The sequence below is a fragment of the Colius striatus genome, chromosome 1, assembly GCF_028858725.1.
Source record: "Colius striatus isolate bColStr4 chromosome 1, bColStr4.1.hap1, whole genome shotgun sequence".
NCBI lineage: Eukaryota > Metazoa > Chordata > Aves > Coliiformes > Coliidae > Colius > Colius striatus.
In genome coordinates this window covers 65,134,245-65,158,510 of record NC_084759.1, presented here as the reverse complement: position 1 = coordinate 65,158,510, position 24,266 = coordinate 65,134,245, and the positions used below count along the sequence as shown (strand labels likewise).

The 24,266-nt window shown below is 41.9% G+C and overlaps 1 protein-coding gene across 7 annotated transcripts in view; it reads left to right on the top strand.

Moving 5' to 3' along the window:
- Positions 1-24,266, top strand: part of MAP4K4 (mitogen-activated protein kinase kinase kinase kinase 4) — a 170,435-nt gene that overhangs the window by 114,985 nt on the left and 31,184 nt on the right. For 5 of the 7 annotated variants that reach the window (XM_061997534.1, XM_061997517.1, XM_061997516.1 and 2 more), the window contains exons 7-15: positions 18-148; positions 3,854-3,908; positions 6,269-6,347; positions 8,313-8,488; positions 9,166-9,238; positions 9,707-9,917; positions 18,792-18,953; positions 21,098-21,184; positions 21,866-22,105. In XM_061997534.1, coding sequence (XP_061853518.1) covers positions 18-148; positions 3,854-3,908; positions 6,269-6,347; positions 8,313-8,488; positions 9,166-9,238; positions 9,707-9,917; positions 18,792-18,953; positions 21,098-21,184; positions 21,866-22,105 — 1,214 coding nt within the window. The remainder of the gene's footprint in view (positions 1-17; positions 149-3,853; positions 3,909-6,268; positions 6,348-8,312; positions 8,489-9,165; positions 9,239-9,706; positions 9,918-18,791; positions 18,954-21,097; positions 21,185-21,865; positions 22,106-24,266) is intronic. The other 2 variants (XM_061997561.1, XM_061997525.1) reach the window with 1 other exon arrangement.

Here is a 24,266-nt window from a genome sequence, read left to right as displayed (position 1 = left end):
TCTTTTCCCACCCACAGTGGATTTCGGTGTGAGCGCTCAGCTGGACAGGACAGTTGGCAGGAGAAATACTTTTATTGGAACTCCGTACTGGATGGCTCCAGAAGTTATTGCCTGTGATGAAAATCCAGATGCTACGTATGATTACAGAGTAAGAGAGTCCTATTCAGAGAAAAAAAACCCCAAACACAATATACAAAACTCATACACTTGCATTATGAATGTCCGTGAATGATGGCAGTTGTTGAGACTTCTTATGCTTTGATACTATTTTGTCAGGGAACATTCTTATTCCAGGAGAACAAGGTATGAGCTGCTGGCAAATTGTAACCTTTGACAGTTAGAATCATAGAATCACAGAGTTATTTCAGCTGGAAGAGACCTTTAAAGAAGGGCCTTTGTCCCAGCCCTATCAACCACAAGACCATTTCCCTAAGTGCAACATCCACCTGTCTGTTAAACACCTCCAGGGACGGTAACTCCACCACCTCCCTGGGCAGCCCATTCCAATGCCTGACAACTCTGAAAAGAAAGAAATTCTAACTGAGTTGTGGTTACTTGTATGGTCATAGCTTTGAGAAATAAGGACTTCAGTGTACTGTAGGTGCTTGGAGAAAGCAAAAAAGAGTTTAATCGGAAACACTCATGTTCTCAATTTGTATAATGATTGTACTTTAAATTGTGTTAGACTACGTCCCAGTTATTGTAGTAACCCAGAACAATACATTTTAGGTGTTACCTTAAATAGAACCACCATCTGGAGAGCCAGAGAAGTACAGAAGGAGCTTTTTAACTTGTGCCTGTTCCTGGTTTTAACATACAAATATATGTTGATAAAAATGTATACATTGTAACAGTTCTCAACAAAGGTATTTTTTACATAGTTTGCAGCAAACTAAAGATGTAATTACTGCAGAACTGTAATTGGCTTGATGGTATTTGCACTTAAGAATATTATATGTCTCTATTTAAAGTTAAATTTCTGTAGTGAAAGCATACTGTAGTCTTAGAAGTTCTTCTCAACTTGCTTTAATGAAAGCACAAGGAAAGGAAAAAAAGTGAAAATATGCTTTAAAAAAAGATCTTCACTTAGACTTGTGCATATTTCCCCGACTTTTAACTAAGAAGGGCAACAAAGTTATCAGAAAGCCTATGACTGAAGGCCTTACAATGAATTTAAAGCTGAATATCAGTTGTATCAATTTGCTGAGATTGATAGTGGTATGTTTGTGTATGTCTAAATATATTTAAACAATCTAGATTATTTTAATTGGTGTTTTTGAATGTTTTGACTAAGATTGATCAGATTGATTCTGTTTGTCTTGATTTCATCTCTTTTTACTTCCATCAGCTCAATGTACTAAAGATAATGATTTATATCTTTGCAGGTGGAATTATTAGGAAGACAGGGTGGTTATTAAGTCATAGAATCATAGAGTGGTAGGGTTGGAAGGGACCTTTAGAGATCATCTAGTCCAACCCCCCTGCAGAAGCAGGTTCACCTAGATCAGGTCGCATAGGAACGTGTCCAGGTGGGTCTTGAAGACCTCCAAGGAAGGAGACTCCACACCCTCCCTGGGCAACCTGTGCCAAATAGGTTTTTCTTATGTTTAAGTGGAACTTTTTGTGTTCCAGCTTCATCCCAATACCCCTTGTCCTGTTGCTAGCTACAACAGAAAAAAGGGATGCCCCAACCTCCTGACATCCACCATTTAGATATTTGTAAATGATCTAATAAAGGAGAAAAGCTCTTTACAATGTGTGTTAATGCAGTAGTGATGTGAAAAATAACTCCTGCCTCTGAAAACACCTGTTTATTGTTCCTGATTGAGCCTGTAGGGTGCTTTCCACCAAACAATTCATGGTTGGAAGATTTTGTAAGATCATGAATCTGTGGTTTAGCCTCAATGGCTGGATCAGACCAAAGGAAAATATTGCCTTACTGGATCTGAAAAGACAATCACTAGAAATACTTCTCTGCTTGCAGAGCTTATTTAATCATTAGTTTTGACTAATTAAAAAAAAGATCTAATTAAACAAAAACCCCAAAACTTTTATGGTCAAGAACAGTTCTCTTTCAGCAGCCTTCTCCAATGTTTTGCCCCGTGAGCTGCAGCAGTTTGTGGAGTTACTTCCTTGCCAGGACTTTCCCAGCTCTTGCTGTGTCTGACTCTCCTGGCTCTCACTCAAGCTCTTGCTAGTCAGGGGCACTGGCCAGAGTTGGTACCTGGAAAGGCTCTCACTGAAGGACTTGTGAAGCACAGCTGAGATGATAGGGAAGGGGCATTTGCTTTAACTGCAAGCACTGTGTCCAACAGAGGCTTCTTGCAGTTTTAACAGTGACAGCTGTTCCCTTAGCTATTATTTGGACTAGAAAAAGTCCAGGACTGGGTATAATCTGTATTTGTTTGTTTATTTGTTGGTTTAGACCCTGAAAAAGACCTTCCAGGTTTGGGGGTTTTTTTTGCCTAGTAGTCTTCATAGTTTTTCCTTTTCACCATCTTTTATTTGGAGGAACAGGTGCGGTGTTTTCTGTGATTCTACTGCAAGGTAATCATAGAATCTTAGAATGCCAGGTTGGAAGAGACCTCAAGGATTGCCTGGTGCAACCTTTCTTGGCAAAAGCATGGTCTAGACAAGATGGTGTGGCACCCTGTCCACAGCTGAATCTTAAAAACAAAATCTTAAAAATGTCCAATGTAGGGGAGATGATTCCACTTCCATGGGGAAAGTATTCCAATGGTTAGTTGTTCTCATCGTGAAATTGTGTCCAATCAGAATCTCCCCAGGATAGCTTGTACCCTTTACTCCTTGTCTTTTCCATGTGACTCCTTCAAAAAGGGGGTCTCCATCTTTGTAGCCACCCTTTAAATACTGAAGTGTGATGAAAAGGTCTCCTCTAAGCCTTCTTTAATCCAGGCTGATTTTCTCAAGGGATTGAAAGAGACCTCTAAAGATCATCTAGTCCAACTGCCCTGCCAAAGCAGGTTCACCTAGATCAGATTGCACAGTAATTAGCCTTCTTCCAGTCTTCTGGGAAGTCCCCTGATCTCCATGGCTTCTCAAAGATTATGGAGAGCAGCTTTGCAGTGACATCGGCCAGCTCTCTCAACACCTTTGTGTGGATATTGTCAGAGCCCATCGACTTGTAGGGGTCAAGCTTCTGTAATAGTTTACATACCAACTCTTCCTTCACTGACGATGGATTTGTATTTGCATCAGCCTGGAGGCTTGTTCCCAGGGCCTGGAGTCCAACAGTGCTGAAAAACACAGAGGTGAAGAAAGCTTGGAGAACCTCTGCCTTTTCAGCACTGTCAATGACCTGTTCACCTCTTCTGTTAAACAGTGGGCCAATATTATCCTTCTGTTTCTACTTGTTGTTTATGTATCCAAAGAATTCTTTCTTGTAGTTTTTAACATTTTTGACATCTCTTGGCCAATTTAAATTTGTGTTGAGCTTTTGTTTTTGGAACTGCATCTCTGCACACCCTGGCAGTGCCCTTGTTTGATCTTTTGTGAACATAGGAACATTGAAAATTCTGTTGTTCCATAGACATAGATTCTGGACAAATGTATTTTTTTCCTTGCTATGATGTGAATATATTTTAACATGTTACTCGAAAGGGTTGTTTGCATACTCTGTATGAATCTGTGTGTGCATTTCTGCACATCTATATGTATTATATGAAAAGTAGGATTTTATGGTACCGCTACAAGAAAAAAATAGCTTAGATTATTTAAATAGCTGTGGTATTTGGTTTCAGTCTCACCTACAGGGCCTCTGTAAATAGTACTCTCTTACTGTCTGAATGGGTAAATCCACCTACTAACATATGGTTTCTCTCTTTTTATGCAGAGTGACCTTTGGTCATGCGGCATTACAGCCATAGAGATGGCAGAAGGAGCTCCCCGTAAGTGATACGTATGCTTCTCCAGTGGGCTGATTAAGACTGAAACGTATACTTGGGAGATGCTGGTTGTAATCTAAGCCTAGTTTTGAGGTTTCTCAAAGTATCCTTATGTTATTTCTGTTCTCTTCAGTTTTGCCTGCCCTATAAATATAAAATCCCATAAATAGCAATGCTTTTGATAAAGATAGGATTGTGTCGAAGCACTACAGTGCAGATTGCAGTAATTCAGTTTCTATAGCAGGAATATTTGGAAGGTAATCGAGTGTCAGACTTCCTTCCTATGGGTAGTATATTGTGTTTTGGAGTTGTGTCCCAGTTTGTGTATGGCCTGGCCTGGGATGCTGAAACCTTAGCCCAGGGAGAAAGGCAGTGGGGCCTTGAGAAAACTGACCTTAATGAGAAAAGCATATGTAGCAATTGTTTCTGTCTTGGCTTTCTGTCGGTCTGGGTAATGCTAACGTTGTGTCTCCTTTTGTTTCCACTCATCGCTGGGTGGTGTTGATCTGCTTTAGCAGTGACATAAACTGTAAATCCATCTTCAGCCTAAAATATTGAGCTTAATGCTCCCTGCTTAAGAATACTTACCAGTCAGCATGGGTATTTTTAAGAGAGAAACCCAGAGACCAAAAATACACAACTTTTAATAACTTACTTTCCCCTCACGTGGTTATTCTGTATGAATGTCAAAGGCAGACAAATAATATGTGTGAGGAGAATAGGACTTAAAAGAAATCAGGCATGGCGTTTTGGCTTTTAATGGGAATTTTGATGAAGGTCCTTACTGAACTAGCAAACCACCTCCAACTGGAGCTCTGTATTTAAGAAATAATAGCCTAAAGTACCTAAGAGTGATGATTTTTTTTTTTTAACACACAACCGACCACCACCACACCACAGCCCAGCTTGAAACCTCTGTCTTTGAAATATTCATATTGAAATAAAGTATTGATATTTTCCTAGGTTAGAAAAGTAGTCATTTCATTATAGCCGCTGCCTGATAAGTCGAATCATGATGCTCTTGTTTTGATTCGTGTTTTAGGAGGTCTAACAGTTTGGTTTTGGTTTGGGGTTTTTTTTCTTTCCAATTGCACGTTTGCATGAATGCACATGTGAGAGCTGCTCCCAGGACACCTCAGCCAGTGCTGTTTTAACAGCGTTTGAACTACCACTTGACCTCCTTTTTTGCTATACCTTTTTGTTGAGTGCATTGGGTTGCCTGGATGGCTTTCAATTAAAAGCTGTGTCTGTGGGTTTTGTAAACCTGGAATTAGACAATAGTATTTTTTATTTCCAAACCAAAGCAGAGCTTGGTCCCTCTTTGTGTAAAAAACATGAGAGACATTTCTGAAGTAAGCAAAGATCCAATGTACATGCTGAGCAGTTCTTGCTTTGATCTGTCCTCTGGCATGTGGGCTCTGCCTCCTCCTCCAGCAGCAGCTGAAGAGCACATCTGTAAGCTTGGTGGTCTAATGAGATTGATAGGCATCCAAGAGGCTTCTCTGCCAAGGTTGTGGCCCCTTGTTTCTGGGGCTACAGTCCTCTTTATATCAGTCTGTTTCTTCAGAATTTCTGTTGTGTGGGTAGAAAATGCTACCTTTTCGTGCAGTAATCGTTCAGGCTGAGACTGATGGTACAAGAGGTCAAGCATGGGAAGATGGTAAAATCAGAGGATTTGTTTCCAGTGACCTTTCTTGGGCAGCCTCACTCACTGCTTATTTCCATGTGTTGGCTCTGCTGTGGTGCTTTGTTGTGGATCAGGAGGAAGGGCACCCCAGCAGAGATCCTGGTCTCCCACTAAGCTGAAACCAATGAGACTTTCTTTGACAGAAGTCATGGGTTTGCGTTTCAGTTCTGCAGGGAATGTTTTTTGATACAGACCCTCCCATGCTTCAAAACTGTCAGGCCTTGGAGTAAAGAAAATATCCAAGTCTGGAGAGTCAAAAGGAGGTATCCTCTATAATGGGAAAGAAGAGCAGGGGGAGGGAAGTTTGTATGAAACAGTAACTGTGTCATTCCTCCCTTCTGCCATTATCATCTCCCAGTATTTTATTGACCGGAACGTGAGTTAGATTATTTGGGGCTGGAGGAGGGCTGTGCACAGATGTTCTCATTATGGTTGATTCTGAAGGTTAATCCATGCCTTAATGTCTTTCTCTTTTTGGGGCCACCCTTGGCACACTGAGCTGTGGAATTATTGTCATTTCAAGCTAATTCTATTTAGCCGTGCTGCTGTCTGCATCTGCTGCATGTGCACTTGGGATGGTAGGGAATGGTTGTGGAAGTTGAAGCCGTGGTATTGACAGAGAGTAACTAAGCCAATGTCTGTGTGTTTCTGTTTGGTTTTGTTTTCTTTCCTTCAGCGCTTTGTGACATGCATCCCATGAGGGCACTCTTTCTGATACCCAGGAACCCTCCCCCACGGTTAAAATCCAAGAAATGGTATGTATTAGTTATATCTTGTTTGTAGCCTTTTTTGTAGGATATGTTTCCTTGTTGTTTCATCACGTGCTGTTTTGTAACCACTTACACAGAACTATGAAGCAATTTAAGTTAGCGAAAGACACTCTGTTGTTATCTCCTGTGTCGCTGAATGAAAGCATGAAGTAAAAAGCTTGTATGGTGTTTATTTAGTTTTGTTTCTCCCAGAAAAAATTTACCCTCAGTTATGTGAAAATAAAAACCAAGTTTTTTTGCCTTGACAGAGCAGCATCTGTATTAAGGTGACAAATGGATCCATATTTTAAAGAATAAACTCCCACAGCACTCTTAATATGCAATATGTTTTCTCAGATGTATCGTAACACAGAAACAGAACAGCACTATAGTGTTCTAGCTGCTAAGTTGAAAGGAGCTATTAAAACTAATGAAGGCTTTTACTATAATTATGGTAACCGATTGGAATTGAGTGTGTGCTTCTTGCCAGCTGAGAAGAATCCATTAGTATCGGAGGATTTCCTCCCAGTTACTGGTTACAACTGGCACACTGGAAACAAAAATACTCCCTGGAAAGCAGTTTCATATAGATTGAGTAGGATCACAGGATGCTGTGATCCTGTCAAAATAATGAAGTGATTTGACTGCCTGTTCAATATCAACATAATATAAATTCACCTTGCTTGCTGGGCTTGGTCTTTGCCAGGATTGACTTATTTATGCACTTGCATTGTCAAGGCATCCCTCTCTCATACTTGCTTTCTGCATACGTTAAAGGAGTAGAGATGTATATACAGTATTTGTGTAAGCTTTCCGTTAACCTTTTTAAGTGAGAATAATAACAGTGAAGGTGTGAGAAATAAAACAAACAAACAATAAAGTTACCTTGAATTCAGTCTCGTAGATTGGAGTAGGAAAGTGGAATAATGGATGGAAACCATTGCTTTTCCACCTAACCCTGTAATGGAGTTGTTTGCTGCCCAAGCGTGGGAGCAGGTTGAGAGCACCTGGCAATCAAAAAATTACTCTGGCCAAAGCCAGCAGTGCTCTGACTGTTATGATAGTGTGCTTAGTGGCAGGTTATGAGAAAATAGGCCAAATGATGAAAAATACAGTTTTGTATATTTACATCATTAGTGTTTTGCATGGTGGCGTGTTTGATGACATCTGTCTGCAGAGGTCCAGAGTTCAAATGAAGTGCAAATTTGGGAAGGTGATGCTCCCACCTTTGCTAACTCCCATACTCAGTCGTTGTATGCAAGGAGCAGAAAGAGCTCAGTTCAGTTCGTGCCCTTAAATTGCATCAGTGAGAATTTGACCTCTTACTGCCTTTGTTGAACAGACAACATTATTCAACACCTACCTGTTAATCTACAAGGTTTTTTATTTTGGTGTATGTGGCTCTTCAGGTAAAAAAGTAAAAGAATCTTAAATTCTTGCAGACCTGTCTCATTGAGCCTAGGTGTGTACAAAATCAACACACAAGGTACTGCTTGTGTCAGGGGAATGTGGCCACAGTTCCTGCAGCTTTCAGTACGGCTGTTCTGAAGCAGACGTGCCCTTAGATAGCATGGGCAGGTGGAGGCAAACCAGAGCTGCCCTGCCCGTGCTCCAAGCAAGCTGGATGCTCCCCAGGTCTCGTCTGGAAGTGGCAGAGCTGGGTTTGCATGATTTGCCTTCACTAACAGATCCTACCTTTCAGGGCAATTAGGCCTGTGAAAGAGGGCACATTACTATGAGGCTGTGCCTAAGCACTGCAGGTATGTTGGTATTGCCTTGTGTTCATCCAGCCCAATGCTCAGCTGGTACACCCTCAGCTCTGTTTGGGAGGCCCACTTGCAGACAGTGCTAGTACCATCCTCTGGGATGCGATGCTCTTTGAGGAAAGGAATTAGACTTTGAGGAAGAACTGAAAAAAGGTTTACCCCGTGATCTTGTTTTGTTTTTTTCCCCCCCTCCCTGCTTTCTCAGGTCAAAAAAGTTTTTCAGCTTTATAGAAGGTTGTCTAGTGAAGAATTACATGCAGCGACCTTCTACAGAACAACTCTTGAAACATCCCTTTATACGTGACCAACCAAATGAGAGGCAAGTTCGAATCCAGCTTAAGGACCATATAGACAGGACCAGGAAGAAGAGAGGAGAGAAAGGTATGCAGTTTCTAAAAATCAAGTATTACAGCTTGTTAAAAAGACATATTTTTGTCCTGCTTCGCTTTCCAAATCCCCACCCCTAGAAAATCTCCAAGCAACCCAAACCCTTGAAAGGTTCTTTAACTCATGTTTTGACTATCAGCAGGCTTTTAGGTTTTGTTCTGTCCTCTACAGAGAAAATATCAATTTCAAGTGCCTTACTTTCAGAGAAGTTAAATTCACTCACTTCTGGGCCACTGCTTCTTCCATACAAACATTAAACAGTATTTAGGAGGATGTTGGCATATATACCTTTCTCTCTTTTGGTCTGTGGTAGGTCCGTTCCTGGAATGATGCCATAAATCAGACTCGCAGGAAATAACCCATCACAAAAGCTATGAAGCAAATATCTTGGGCAGCCTGTTCTCTTTATTCAGGTGGTGCTGAGGTTTTCCAGGTGTCTTGTCTTACATGTAAAACCTGGTGAGAATTTGCTGAAAGCCAGCTGCAAAGGACCGTGCTGCTTTACAAGTGTGAGAAGATAAGTTTGCTATCTGTAGAAAGAGTTCTAGGTTCTGCAATACATCTTCTCATTGAAAGGGAAAGGAACCAGTTCACTAAGGCACTACTGCAACTCCTCATTTTCCTAAAATTAAACATAAGCACTATCTAGGCCTTTGTTTCTTTCCTGTTAGATGAGACGGAGTATGAATATAGTGGAAGTGAGGAAGAAGAGGAGGAAGTGCCTGAACAAGAAGGGGAGCCAAGGTAATAATTGCTTTTGAGAGGACTCTGGGCAGTCTATGCGAACCAAATCTAAAGGTCTGTGGCTATAAATCAGGAGCATGATAAATTTCTGTCTCTTATTCAGTGCATGCACAAGCCACACCAACCACCCAAAGGGTTTGAATACCTATTCTCTGACTGCTAAAGGTTTTAAGCTCCCCCTCACACAGCCTAGACCCAGAGAGTTCTGGATGGGGGGAGATTTATGGCAAATATGATTGGCCAGGGGATGCACAATGTCAGAGTTGGTCCTTATTTTACTTGGCCTCATTTCACGTCTTCCACTGACAGTGTGCGTTTGACATGCATCCACTGTCTTCACTCCAAAAGAAACGAGATTAAAATTTAACATCATACTGTATTTTATTAATGTTCCCCTGCTTTGGAAAATGTATTAAATAGCCCATCGGGCTTTACTGTACAGGAGGCTTTAACTTCCTCTTGTTGCAGTTCCATTGTCAATGTGCCTGGAGAATCAACCCTCCGACGTGATTTCCTGAGGCTGCAGCAGGAAAACAAGGAACGGTCCGAGGCCCTTCGGAGGCAGCAGCTGCTGCAGGAGCAGCAGCTCCGTGAGCAGGAGGAGTACAAGAGGCAACTGCTGGCAGAGAGGCAGAAGCGCATCGAGCAGCAGAAGGAGCAAAGGAGGCGGCTAGAAGAGGTAGAGACAGGAGACTGGAGTTCGGGGATCAGAAGCCCCTCTTCTTCCTTGTGTTTCCCATTCTCACATCCATTTTAAGAGTTCCCTGTAGTCCCAGCACATCTTAGAAAATAAAACAGGGCGTGCAAATCCACTGGGAAACAAAGCACTTAAGTCCATGTCTGGTTACCTGAATATAAGCAGTCTTCCAAAGCATTTGCATATCTGTCAGCTCCTGTGCAGGCAGCAAGAGCCAAAGCTCTGTTGTTTGAAAGCTGTATCTTGGTCTCTGTTCCAAAGCAGAGGCAACATGTCTAGACTTTAGGTAGCTTTAAAGAAAGGGAGACATTAATTATTCCCAGATGGATTTTTTTCTCAAGATTACTTTTTGGGGGCCATGACGTGCTTCATATTTCCCTTTAAAGCCTTCTCTAAAAATCTGTGTTTGGCACTTGTTCATGGCAGGCAGAGGCCTTTTTGTAATGTGTTAATCTCTCATGTATAGTATCGTGATGACTAAAAGCCACTTAGATTTATAAACATGATTTATAAATCAGTGTTAATATTATAATTCTGAAAAAAATTACAAATATGCAAATGACTCTTGTGATATTGTATGTGATTTGCATACAGTACCTGAAGAGGAAAGAAAATTAATATCCATATAAAATATTATTTTGTCATACTTTTCACCTCCTAAGGTCTCATGTATGTTTATATATAAATAGACAGAATATGCAGTGTGAGCTTCAGAGGCAGGAGGATTTCAGAACACTTCTTCAGGCCAGAGCTGGCTATGACACAGAGATGAAGTAAAACCAATTCTCTGGCTCCTCAGGAAGTTCAGGGTCAAATTCCCGTCGTCCTCAAATGACCTCTTTCTTGAGTCTCCGTTTCAACTATTCGCTTTGCAGTGATGGAAAAACTGCACCCAGTCTGCTTTTCCAAATCCTGGTAATGTTTAATGGGGACACAACCAGGACCAAATGTTGATTTGCATCCCATGACATGTTTACGTAATAAATAATACAAAGTTGCAAATAGCTTTCCAGGTCAGGTTATGCTCCTTATCCCTCTTTTTCAATGTGCAATTGAGTGAGTTTAGTGCTGCTGTAAGGAGGGACTGGTAGCAAAGACTCAGTCAGACATGAAGCCAGGAGGAGGGACAAGGAGAAGGCATATAAAACTCTGTTTCTCATCTGTTTCATCCCCACCCTTCTAAGATGGCCAAGATAAACATCATAGCACTTCCAACTGCTTTTAGACTCTGGCTGTGTAGTGATTTTGTGTGGGGGGCAAAGAATAAAAAGAGGCAGGGAAGATATGAAAATAAAATATTTTAGTGGTATTGTCAAAGGTGGGCAAAAGTTGAGATACCACTAATGCCTCTAAATGTTTTCTTAATATGGGAGTCAATGATTTCCTTTTAAATGCCCGTCTAATCTCTAAGGTTCTGCAGGTGGTACTTTTTCTGGTGAGGAAGGAGATTATGGTTAAATGATCTAGGTCATTTCGCCTAAGTAATCAGTGCAACGTTTGAAATCTGGAATTTCTTTTTAAAATAAAAGCAATGCTGCTGCTAGTAGAAGCAACAAAGCTGTTTTCTTTTTGCTGCTCATTGTTTAGCTTTTTGGGGATGTTTCAGAAATCTTACTTTAATGAGCAATTAAAAAAGAAAAGGCACTTACCTGAAAGTTATATTTAATCAGTCTTGCTTTTTAAAATACAAAACAGAACCAACAGCTTCTGCAAACGCAAGATGGCATGTAACCTAGGTAGATGTATTAATGAATAAGGTTGCACAGTAAACTATGTAAAGTTTGTGAGAGAAAAGCTTTACCGTTTATTAAGTCTCTGCCTGGTTCCCTTGTAGACATAAATGTGAATAATGACCTATAAAGATTTCCTTTTGCAGGTAATGGGGCAGGCATATTGCTCTTAAAGTGGATTAAAAAAAGGACTCACATATAGCTTTCAAAAAAACCCCAGTTAATTTGTTGGCTCTTGTGTTGGAATAATGTGTGATCCCAAGTGATTTTTAACAAAACAGCCAAAACAAGCACTTGAAGATGGGGGAAGGGTGGTAGACACATATTTAGATAAACATCAGCGTTGTGACACAATTGAAGGCCAAAATATTGAAATGTTGTCACTTTGTCCTTAACTCAACCCCCTTGTTTTGATCAAGCCAGTAAACAATGAAGAGCTTTTTAATGAGAGTTAAGACCAGTGTCTGCCATTGACTCTCTGGGCTTCCCTCACTTTATTGATAAACTTTGCCTTCTTGTAATTTTTGCTTGTGTAAGGTAAGTGTATGTTTGGATATATTTGTTTAATATTCTTTGGGAAGAATTTTATGCATTAGATAATGCCACTGGACAAGTTGCTTATACATCCCCTACTTTTCTCCCTGCCCCCTCCCCCACTCCACTTCCTAAATTAAAATCTAGGGCTTGTTCTTACAATGCTGGCACAGAGCCTAGACAGTTTTGACCAAGGCTGCAACAGGAACGGTGTTTAGGATATCTGCCAAAGGCTGTAATTTTCAGCAGTATTAGAGAAAAGATTATTTTTTAAAAGGCACATGGATGACTTCTAAAACTCTTTGTTGCAGCAACCTGATAATTTGTGTATTATTGAAGAGATGGAAAAGATATGTGGTCAAAGTACAGAAAATTACCTGAAACGTTTTGGGAAGGGGATTATTTATCCTCTTCCCAACACCTTCCCCCCTTCAAAAATCCCATAAAGACTAGCTGCCTAAATATCAGCTACATGACATATAACTGTTTAGATGGCTAAAACTAGACACCTGAGCTGTTCTGAGCTGTTCTAACATGTGTCTGTTTCTGTGCAGCAATGTGGAGACACTAATTGAATTTGCAAAACTGAATCTGGTTTGGGAATTTCAGAATGAGCTATGGTGGAATCCCATTTTTTGTGGACCTCTGCAGTTCAGGATAACTTCATTAAATGGTGTCTCTGTCCCTGGTTGTGAGAACCTAAGACGGATGTTTTTGAAGTGTTAGGTTATAGCTCCATTGGCAAGTAGTCCAGTCCTGTAGAGGCAGATTTGTGGAGCACAATAATTAAAGTGCTGAGGACCCAAAGATTTCAGCCCATGTGTTTAAATACAGGAGTAGTTCCTTTGGATTAGCTGAGGTCTAGACTGCATGCTTGCTTGTGGTTGGAGTGCATCTGCCTTTTTAATTTCATCCAAAAGGAGTGGTTGGCACTCCAAGACAACTTCAAAATATGAAATGAAGCTGGGTAAGTGGGGATGGTTGAATGATTCACTTTAAAAGAGCACTCCCGATCTGAACCAAGATGCTAACGTAGGTGTACCTGCAGGTGATTTTTGCCAAGGTTTTGTTTCTTTTACTGAAGGTGAGGTCATTTGTATCTACTTAATTTTAATTGATTGCAGTTTGAATTGGTACTGAGTAAGATGTCCTGCTGTGATTCTGGTTATCTCTAGTGTGGACAAAGAAAAGTCTATTAATCTTTCCAATCCTCTTCCTGAACTGATACTAGGCTACCTAATTCTTTGTGAGAGAAATTATTTACATATGTATTTATCAACTTCCATCTGGATATAAGACAGAATAATAATATTTTATGAATAGAAAATTAGAGGATCTGTATTGATTTTCAGCATTCCACCATATGAACTAGGTCCTGGATTTGTTGGTATACACCAACTGCCTGTGTAGTTGCATTGCCCCCTCCTGGCAAATCATGCCCTACTGCATGGTCTTGCAGTTTGGAGGTGTCAGGTTCAAATATGAAATCGTTATTAAAGTACCTCAAAACTGGACAAGGAGCCAGAGGATTGACACTCTGTTTTCTGTATCTTTATTTTGTTGTTTGCACAGTAAATGCCGATTTTGTGAAATGCAGTCATTTGAGGCATTATGGGCTCCGTCAAAATTCTGGTTTGACATCTTTGAAATTTATTTCACAGAATCACAGAATGGTAGGTATTGGAAGGGACCTTTAGAGATCATCTAGTCCAACTCCCTGCAGAAGACCTAGATCAGGTCACACAGGAACTTGTCCAGGCAGGTTTTGAAAACCTCCAAGGAAGGAGACTCCACACCCTCCCTGGGCAGCCTGTGCCACTGCTCCGTCACCCTCACAGGAAAATAGTTTTTCCTTATGTTTACATGGATTTTTTTGTGTTCCAGCTTCATCCCATTACCCCTTGTCCTGCCACTGGACACTACACAAAAAAGTGTTGCCCCATGCTCTTGACATACACCTTTTAAATACTTATATTATTGAGGTCCCTCCTCAGTCTCCTCCAGGCTGAAAAATTCCAGATTCCACAGCTTTCCCTCATAAGGATGATGCTCCAGTCCCCTGATCATCTTGGTGGCCCTGCACTGGACTCTCTCCAGAAGTTCTCTGTCCCTCTAGACCTGAGGAGCTCAGAACTGGACACAGGACTCCAGATGAGGCCTCACCGTGGCAAAGTAGAGAGGGAGCAGAACCTCCCTTGACCTGCTGGCCACATTTATCTTGATGCATCCTAGGATGCCATTGGCCTTCTTGGCCACGAGGGCACATTGCTGGCTCATGTTCAGTTTATGACCAATCAGGACTCTCAGGTCTCTCTCTGCAGAGCTGCTCTCCAGCAGTTCAGTCCCAGCCTGTGCTGGTGCATGGGGTTGTTCCTCCCCAGATTCAGGACTCTGCACTTGTCCTTGTTGAACCTCATGAGGTTCCTCTCTGCCCAACTCTCAAGCTGGTCAAGATCCTGCTGAATGGCAGCACAGCCTTCTGGGGAATCAGCCAGTCCTCCCAGTTTGGTGTCATCAGCAAACTTGCTGAGGGTACACTCTGTCCTTTCATCCACATTGTTGATGAAGATGTTGAATAAGATTGGCCTCAGAACTGATGCCTTTGGAACTCCACTGGCCACAGGCCGCCAACTTGACTCTGTATCATTGATCATGACCTTCTGGGCTCTGTGATTCAGCCAGTTCTCCATCTGAGTCTCCCTGATAACCACCTTTTCCTTCATATGTTTAGTGATGACATTCAGGATGAATTGTTCCATCTCCTTTCCAGGGATGGAGGTGAGGCTGACCGGCCTGCAGTTTCCCAGGTCCTCCTTCATGCCCCTTTTTGAAGACTGGAGTGACATTGGTCTTCCTTCAGTCCTCAGGCGCCTCACCTGTCCTCCATGATTGTTCAAAAATGATGGAGAGTGGCTTAACCACATCAGCCAGCTCCCTCACAGATCACTCTTGGGTGCATCCTGTCAAGTCCCATAGATTTATGGGTGTTAAGCTTGCCCAACAGGTCTGTAACGCCATCCTCAACCACCAAGGGAAAGTCTTCTGTTCTCCAGACTATCCCACTATCCTTCAGGGACTGGCCTTCCCAGGGGCCAGCCTTGGAGGTGAAGACTGAAGCAAAGAAGGCATTCAGTAGTTCAGCCTTCTCTGAATCTTCTGTCACCAAAGCACCCTCCTTGTTCTTCAGCAGGTTCACATTCTCCCTAATCTTCCTTTTGCTGCTGATATATTTGAAAAAGCCCTTCTTGTTTTCCTTTACTTCCTTTTCCAAGTTAATTCCAAAAGGGCTTTGGCTTTCTTGTTTCTATCCCTGCATACTCTGACGATGTTCCTATACTCTTCCCAAGCAACCAGGCCCTTTTTGCACCTTACACAGATTTATTTCTCCTGCTTGAGTAATTGGCAGTAGTTGTAGTATTTGAAGAGTTCCTGACCTTAGCTTCTGGTTAACAACTTCTTGAAAATAAGCTTTTAATTTGATAAGTACAAGAAAGTTAGTAATACCGTATCCAGCTAAAGAAGACCTGGATATGCACCCATAATTTCAGTGAATCCAGATCTATACTGACTGTTCATTGGGCAACAGTTTTACACTGGGATTTTTTTGGAGTGCATGGCATCAATTCTAATATCTAACAGCCATGATTACTAAACTTAAAAGCCAAAATTTTGTAAACAGAACTGCCATTGGTTTTAACTAGTGATTTTCCTCATCTGTCTCCTCTCCTTTGGGCAAGCCTAAGGAACCAGATGTCAAGGGTTTTGGTGTGTCCTTGTGGAAGAGTTGCTAGAGGCAGTCAGGAAAACAACCTTGTGCCAACAAAAAGGATGGTGGAAAGTCAGCTAAAGGCCTGCTTCTGAAGCCAACTTGGTTCAACAACAGCTTGCCACCAACCAGCTTTGCCATCCCTTCGGCAAGATGTGGACCAAGCGATGCTTGTCACTGTTGTTGTTTTTTTCCCTTGGACTTGTTAAAAGTAAATCTCATGTTCTTAGCCAGCAGTAGTTCGGTGCTCAGGTTTCAAAGGCCGTATGCAAAGGAACTGAAGAGACTGATGGCTGGGACTGGGAATGAGTCTGTTCAGGCTCCTGCAGTGCTGGGTGCTTTCTCTCCTCCTCGCCTGATGAGCGAGGGGCTGAGGCGGTGTCTGATGGGAAGGCAGAAGCGATGCCGAGAAACCTCATCTCTCTGTGTACTTTGGCATGTAGACAATGGCATGTTTGTGCTTTGCAGATTTGACTTAAATGCACACTGGTGGCAGAGAATCCTTCCCCTTCCACACTTCTTCTTTTGCTGGGTAATAAATATCTACTATTGGTGCTGAGCTAGCGATCTGGCTCAAGATTTGCTTAAAAAATCTCATCTTTTAACAACTAGTTTTGTTTATTTCATGATGCCATGGGAGATAATCTCTCTTAGACAATTTGTAACCTATTTTTCTCATATTCAGTTATTTATAATTATTGCTGAATACTTCTGCGTTGGTTCAAGAACCTCTCAATCCAGAAGTCCCCATCTCTGCCCGTCTTCCTTGTAGTGAGAATGATGGCATCCCAAGATCTGCAATATAGCCACTTAACAGTGTCAACACAATATTGTTAGACAGACAGGCTTCATATGTTTAAGAAGTGTTTGAGTTGATAAATGTGCATATTAAGCAGTCAGCAGTGTGCCATCTCTTGCATCCTCAGGGCAACAGAATTATTGTACTTCACTTCTTAGTCTTCTTAAACAAAAAGCCTGTCAGACTTGATTAGCCAAGGCACACCTGAATATATTGACTTAAATATAGAAATTGTTTGACACAGATACGTATGTTCAAAAATAAAAGTGCCTACTTAATCCTTTTAGAGCTCTTAGAAAATGAAGGAGGAGAAGCGGTGAAACCTATGAAATGCACCACATGCCATAGCTGCCTTGCAGCACTTCTGCTATTTTTATATCTACATTCATTGAAGAGAGCTTGCCTAAGCAAGAGAGGAAAGGCTGGTAGATAAACTTAGTGAGGAGATGAGATGCAATAGCAAGGCAGCTGTGTTTCTGAGAAGATACAGAAAATGTAGGGGAGAAGAGAGCTTGTATCTTCTGTCACAGGAACATGCTAGTGAACCCAAGACGATGCCATGGGCCAGGAAGTCATCATAGTTACAGAGTGGGTGTATTTGAACAGTGGCCTTCATGAAAGTTTCCTCAAACTGCAACTAGTTAAAGAGAATGGGAAAACAGCCAATATTATTTAAGTAGTACTAATTCTTATCTGTCTTGCTGCTGCCCCCCTCAATATTTCTTCTCTGCTGCCATGTCAGCATCAATTCCAGAAGATGGAGAAGGCTGTTGAGCTTTCAGTTACTTCATAGTCATGCAGGGTAGCATGCTGAGCAGAGAAGATTGGCCTTTGCTTGTACAGCTGAGCACAACTGAAACATCCATCAGTAACTGGATTTATGAACCCAAATAAAAGCTTATTCTGAGTGCTTTCGCAGACTCCTTGGAGTACCTTAAGACTGGCAAAATCTGTGGCAGCTTTGTTCCAACAGAAATTGGTGATAGTATCAACCCTAACCTAAATGTGTAAAGGAGTAACCAATATAGGTTTTTGGTTTGTTCTTGGAATTAAATTGGAGTGCACTTTTTTTGGTTTCAATTTCTTCTGTAATTTTTAGTGTGTTACAGAAATCTAGAATGGAAGTAAATGTTGTAGAGATATTTCCAGTTGATGGTTGAACAGGAGACAGCTGGGACTTTTGACACTTAGGCAGTTGTGGGAGGCTGCCTGGGATTTTGAAGTAGGTGGAGTAACTGGATGCTTCTGTAGAAGTGCAGGAAGAGCTGGTCACGACTGTATGGGCATTCAAAATGTCTCCTGAAGTTATCCGTGGTGCTCTGAGTCAGTTCATTCTTTCTAGAGCTGTTTTCCAGGTTCTTTTCAGACTTGAGCAGACTTACCAGCACCAGTTTGTATTTGGGCCATGTATGGAGGCTTATCTGTGTAAGTGTAAAAGCTTAGCTCAGTTGTTTTCCTCTTTAGGTGCTTTTGATCTTCTGGGAGGGGCTGAGGTGCTGTTGGTCATCCAGCCTTCTCTCTTAGGCAAAGTTTTGGGTAGTGCATTAAATTGAGCTTAATTGTTGGGCCAACACCACCAAATTCTTATCAGGCCGTGACTTGAGAGAAGCTGCTTACCAAAAGCTCAGATTGTAGTCGTTTGAGTTTTAACTGATTTCAGAGGGGCTGATAATTCCCTTTTGGCAACATTTTGATAATGTATTGAAATCAAGAAAGCTGTCACTCTGAGATTTTTAGTTCAAAGATTGAGATTTCAGTGTAAGCCTCTCTTGAAGAGCAGCAGTGAGCTTCCACACCTTGATTGGTATGTGACTCTGTGAAACCAGAGAGTCTTTTAAGTGAGGATGCTTTTAGAGAATAGTTGTGTGCTGGGTATGAGTTAGTTTACTGGTGGAACACTTGCATAAAAAGTTCTGTCACTCAGTTGCAGAGCTTGCCAGTCCTGGTGAATCCCTGGAAAACAACCCCACCTCTTTCTTTGATAACAACAAAAGTAAAACTTTGTGGTTTCTTTTCCCTTTTTGTAGCAACAAAGGAGAGAACGGGAAGCTCGAAGGCAACAAGAGCGTGAGCAAAGACGGAGAGAACAGGAAGAAAAAAGACGTCTGGAAGAAATGGAGAGGAGGCGTAAGGAAGAAGAAGAGAGAAGAAGAGCAGAGGAGGAAAAGAGGAGGGTAGAAAGAGAGCAGGTGAGTCCATGATACAGATATATAGGCAGTAGGTTTGTTTCTTCTAAATTCTTGCTTAATTTAAAAAAAATTAGTAAGCCTAAAGCAGCTTAGAAGCAACCTAACACTGACCCTTTCATCTTTGTTGTCTTTGACAGCAAATGCACTAACATAGATTGTAGGGCTTTATGGAAAATTCTGGCAGCCTCAATATTCCCTCAAAAAAAAAAAAGAAGTCTTGTTGCAGTACTCATTCTAAATTCAGCTCATGCCCTTGGGCTTGACTAAAAACCATTAGAATTGGCAAAATCATCACTGGGTCTGAAAATCGTTTCTAGGCTTGTCTTGCTGGATCAGTGGTTCTTGCAGGACATGTCCCTGTGCAAAAGGCCTCCCAGAGACGGGCAGTTCTGTTACGTGTCAACTGCTGGCACCCACAATTGGTCAGAGGCTCGTCATAAACTTTGAATATTCTGAATTTGAGATGGAACCTTTGAGCTGCAAAGGTTTTTCCTTCCTGAAACTTAAATATGCAATCTTCCTCTCTTTACTCTGTCTATTAAAATCGACTCTAATAATGTGTGCCACTTCAGGCAACAAGTATATCTTAAGTTGTGTCAGTGTGCCCTTAATACATTGAAAGTACAGGTGAGAAACCTTTTAAACTGTGAAATTCAGCTGCTATATTTATGCATGAAGTCTGCATGTTTCAAAATCCTTTAAAAACATTAATCAGGGTGATAATCAGGGTAATAATTACTGTGCATGTACTGCAAAATACTGATCTCAAATAAAGGGCCAAAACCTACTGTCCTAGAGGCTGATGGTAAATTTCCCATTAGCTTCAGGAACGCTGGTTTTGGCCTGATAATACCTTATTTTCTTATGTAAAGGCATTTTGTTGGAGATCACTGGTGATCATGTTACTGGGGAATTTTATTATGTTTCTATGTATTTCAAACATATTTGAGCCTAAAGGAGAGAAGACTAACCAATGGGAATAAAGATACAGAAAAATCTCTAATTACAGCAGAGTAATTTGCTTTTGGGCAGACACCGGGTATTCCCCCAGCTGCTTTTTAGACTGTTGAAATACTAATTACGCACAGTGCCATTAATGACAAAGGGTTAATTGACGTGGCCAAGCCGAAACCACTCTGAATTTTTCATTCTTTTGTTTGTTTCTAAGACAAGACACGCTCCCCCTTTTTAGAATTTTTTTAACCCAAACTATGGCTCAGCCAATGTGGATAAACAACAGTATTGTGTATCTCATCAGTCTGTCCCAAGACTCTCTACAGCTCCCATCAGTGTTCTCACCGATCCATTAATCTCTTTATGCATACACTGTAAATGTGTGCGTGTGTGGGTGTGCTCGTGTGTGCGCGCGCGCATGCACCTTGTTACGTACTTCCATTAATTGCATGATAGGATGTTACCAGCTTGGGTTTGGTGCTTCAGAGTTTGAGTTCTTCCAGGGGGTCAGGCGAAAGAACGGGTAAAAACCTCTCGACCTGTCGAGGCAGCAGGTGAAGAGACGGTTAGATAGCACAAGCGAGCGAGTTTGGTCTAATCTCTGTTTCCTGGTGGATGTTTGTTTGTGTCATAACCATCGCATAACTCAGCAAGGCTGGCAGCGTTCTGCTCAGGAGAAGCTTCTGGTGAGGGCGGTAGGGGAGACGGCAGGGCAGGTCCCAGCTGCACTTGGCGGAGCCCCTCTGGGGGAGCTTGTTCCGGCTCTCTGCCTACGCTACGCCTGGCTCTAGCTGTTGCTAACAGTCCATCGCACCAGTGCAACAAAACTAATGTTTAATACGACTTGCATGTGACTTCGTATTGGCTGTGTTGAGTCAGATTTGCTGTGTTTTAACTTTCCAAAACCTTCAAGTGCATTTTGCTGCTTCTTGAAACCACTTCCAAAATACATGAATGTGCTCTGGCCCGTGCCGGCAACATTTGCAGGAGTGCAAATTTCAGAACAGAAGGGCCCAAAATCTGATGCTCAGGAGGCAGGGCTTCCTAAATTGTTCTGCAGGCACTAATCCATTCTGAAGTGCGTTTCTCGTTAAAGCTGAACTGGGGAAGTAGCGTGTGGTGTTCCACCCAGGGGGTTCTGATGCATTCCTTTTGAATAAATTTATTGCTGGGTAATTTCTATGTGACAGGAGTATATCAGGCGACAGCTAGAAGAGGAGCAGCGGCACTTGGAAATTCTACAGCAGCAGCTGCTCCAGGAGCAGGCCATGTTACTGGTAAAGCACTGTATCTGTTTTGTTCAGTAGCTATAGGATCCATTTATCTGGCCAGTCCTAAGGCTTCCCTCAGTCGGGCACAGCTGCACTGACAGTATGACAGCAAAGGAGCTTGATTAAAAGGCCATTTATGCTAGCGTCGTGGGCTGACAGGCACATATGAGAAGTGCTGTATGATCACACTGCTTTCTGGGCAGTAAGAGGAGGCTTTATGTTAAAGCGGAACAGTTCTGGTGTGGTGGTCGAGTTTCTGAACAGACCTTGGCATTCAGTGAAGAGCTAGAGTGCTTATGTTGCAGATCAAAAGCACACATGATATGTAAATCCACTCCAGCATACAATGCTCTAGTGTTGGTCTAAATAATTGTTTCATGAATTTTACACTGGATTTAGTATAAATAAGTGGGGTATCTTTTTCCCTTAAAAAAAAATCAGTTCTGACATAACTCTTTGATCGTGTCAAGCTTAGCAGTACACTCTCAACATTCCCAACATGAGACACATGCCATATTGGTTTCACTTAGCTCTTGGTTACACTTTAGCAATGAAATAAAACAAGCAAACAAAACAAAACAAACAAGCAACAACAACCAGAAAAGTGCATTTTTAATGGGATGGATAGGGACACATCCACCATACAGTCCATGTCATGTCTTGAATTCCTCACACGTTTTCTCAAAGGAATACAGATGGCGAGAGATGGAGGAACACCGACAGGCAGAGCGACTCCAGCGGCAGTTGCAGCAGGAGCAAGCCTACCTCCTGTCGCTGCAGCATGATCACAGGCGGCAGCAGCAGCAGCAGCAACAACAGCAACAGCAGCAGCAGCAGCAACAACAGCAGCAGCAAGAGAGAAATAAGCAAAGCTATCATACCCCTGAGCCAAAATCCCACTATGAGCCTGCTGAAAGAGCGCGTGAGGTAAGTCCTGCTTGTGGGCAGAAATCTGCTACTTACCTCTCTGCTCCTGCCTGTTGACATCATTGTGTCTGCAGTTCTGCCATGTGCAGTCAGAGACCAAAGAGTTGCTTATAAAAGGCAGGGTATTTAAAAATGTTGGCCGCTGGTTTACAAGCATGAGGACTACTCCTGAGTACTTTTGCTGTTGCAGTTGTTGGAGTTCATAGTTTTTATGTATAAAGGCTGGAAAGAAACTCGGGAAGGCTACAGACTGAAGGGACCTGGTTCAGAAGCATCATATTGGGAAGCTCCCTCATCTGCATTGCATCAGACATGTTTTCATAGGAAGCATTGATACAGAATCTGCCTGTCTGGTGATTGGAAATTAGAGGGCAATTGGAAAGCATGAACCTGTAAGGGATGTTTGCACTCAACACCTGTACATACATTTGGTGCTTTAGCTCATGGTCTTAGAAACTTCCTTCTCATGAACACAAACCTGAATTTCGTTAGTTTTTTATTTGAAGTTTTAAGTATTCTCCTCTTAGATCACTTCTTGCTCTACGTGGTGCTGCCTTCTTGGACTTCATAGAATCATAGAATGGTAGGAGTTGGAAGGGACCTTTAGAGATCATCTAGTCCATCCCCCCCGCAGAAGCAGGTTCACCTAGATCAGGTCGCATAGGAACGTGTCCAGGTGGGTCTTGAAGACCTCCAAGGAAGGAGACTCCACACCCTCCCTTGGCAACCTGTGCCAAATAGGTTTTTCTTATGTTTAAGTGGAACTTTTTGTGTTCCAGCTTCATCCCAATACCCCTTGTCCTGTTGCTAGCTACAACAGAAAAAAGGGATGCCCCAACCTCCTGACATCCATCATTTAGATAGCAGAGTGCTGTTTAAGTTGTCCCCTGTCTTCACTGGTCCATGGGTAACTTTGCTAAGCAAGTAATTGCCTCTTTGATGCAGTCTTGGCTCACTTTCAGTGATCTTATTCTTACATTTCCCTTGAGGATCATACTGCCCACAAACCACTTGACTGGGCAATACTGGTCAAAGCTCTTAATGGCATTCATCAGCAGCATGTGGGAACTCAGTAAATACATTTTGGAACAAGAACAAAAAAAATCCTTGGGGCTGTTGAACATGATAAAATAGCTTTCAGTCCACCTTTGTCCAGTTGCGCTTCATTGCCTTTGAAGTAGTGTTGTTTGGGCTTGGTGAGCACAAACTCATTTTCTTGTAGGTGCTGTTATCCAAGTTCTTCATAAACCATGTTTGTGCTATCTCACACATTCCTCTCACTGTTTCAAGAATCTGGAACATGTCTCTCTTAGAAGTTCAGACTTGTTCTGGTATGTGGTGATACAGGCATGGAACTATCTCACTTGTCCTTTTTGCATGTTCCTGGCCTACCTTGGTGAGAGCAAAATGCCAGTCCCAGCACTCCTGTTCAGGCTGAAGGCTGGCTTTGGAAGGATGTGGAACTATATCTGCTCCTTGTGTCCCATTTTCCTTTCAGAATTGAAAAGTTGAGAAATTCTTGAAGATTCAAAGTGTTACATCCTTTAGCAGAATCATTGACTCAGCTATTTTTCTGTTATAGTCTTTTGTGATTACTCTAGGTAGAAGAAGTGAAGGCACAGAAAAATTGTCATAGTAGGCAGTTCTTGCTAGGGATTGCTATGTAATATTATTTTTAAAAAGTGTGGTAGAAGTATAGCCATATCTTAGTGCCTGGCAGTGGGAGCAATACCAGTTTATCTTAACAGCAGGCATTAACTCTGATGTCATTCTTGACATAAAATAGTGAATTGGAGCAAATATTCTGTGCCTCGTACTTTCAGGCATAGGGCTTTCCAGAGAAAGTCTCCGTCTGCAGACACGCTGACTGTCAGGATGATAAGCTGAAGTGGACTAACTTTCCTGTTCTGATGAAATCTAATGGTGATTAGTTTGTTGGGTTTGTGGTTTTTTTTCCCATTGCAGCAGCAAAGAGGATCTGAGGAGAAGGACTTCTAAGACTAGCTCTGGGAAATAGCAAGGCGCTTAGGGCAATAAATGATCCTTGATACCATTTTCTGGTCCAGACAGTCAGATGACTAGAACAAGGCCTGTTTTTATCCAGGGATGCACTTGCTATCTCCTTCCACTTTTTACCTTGTTTTAAGAACATGTGGTTCAT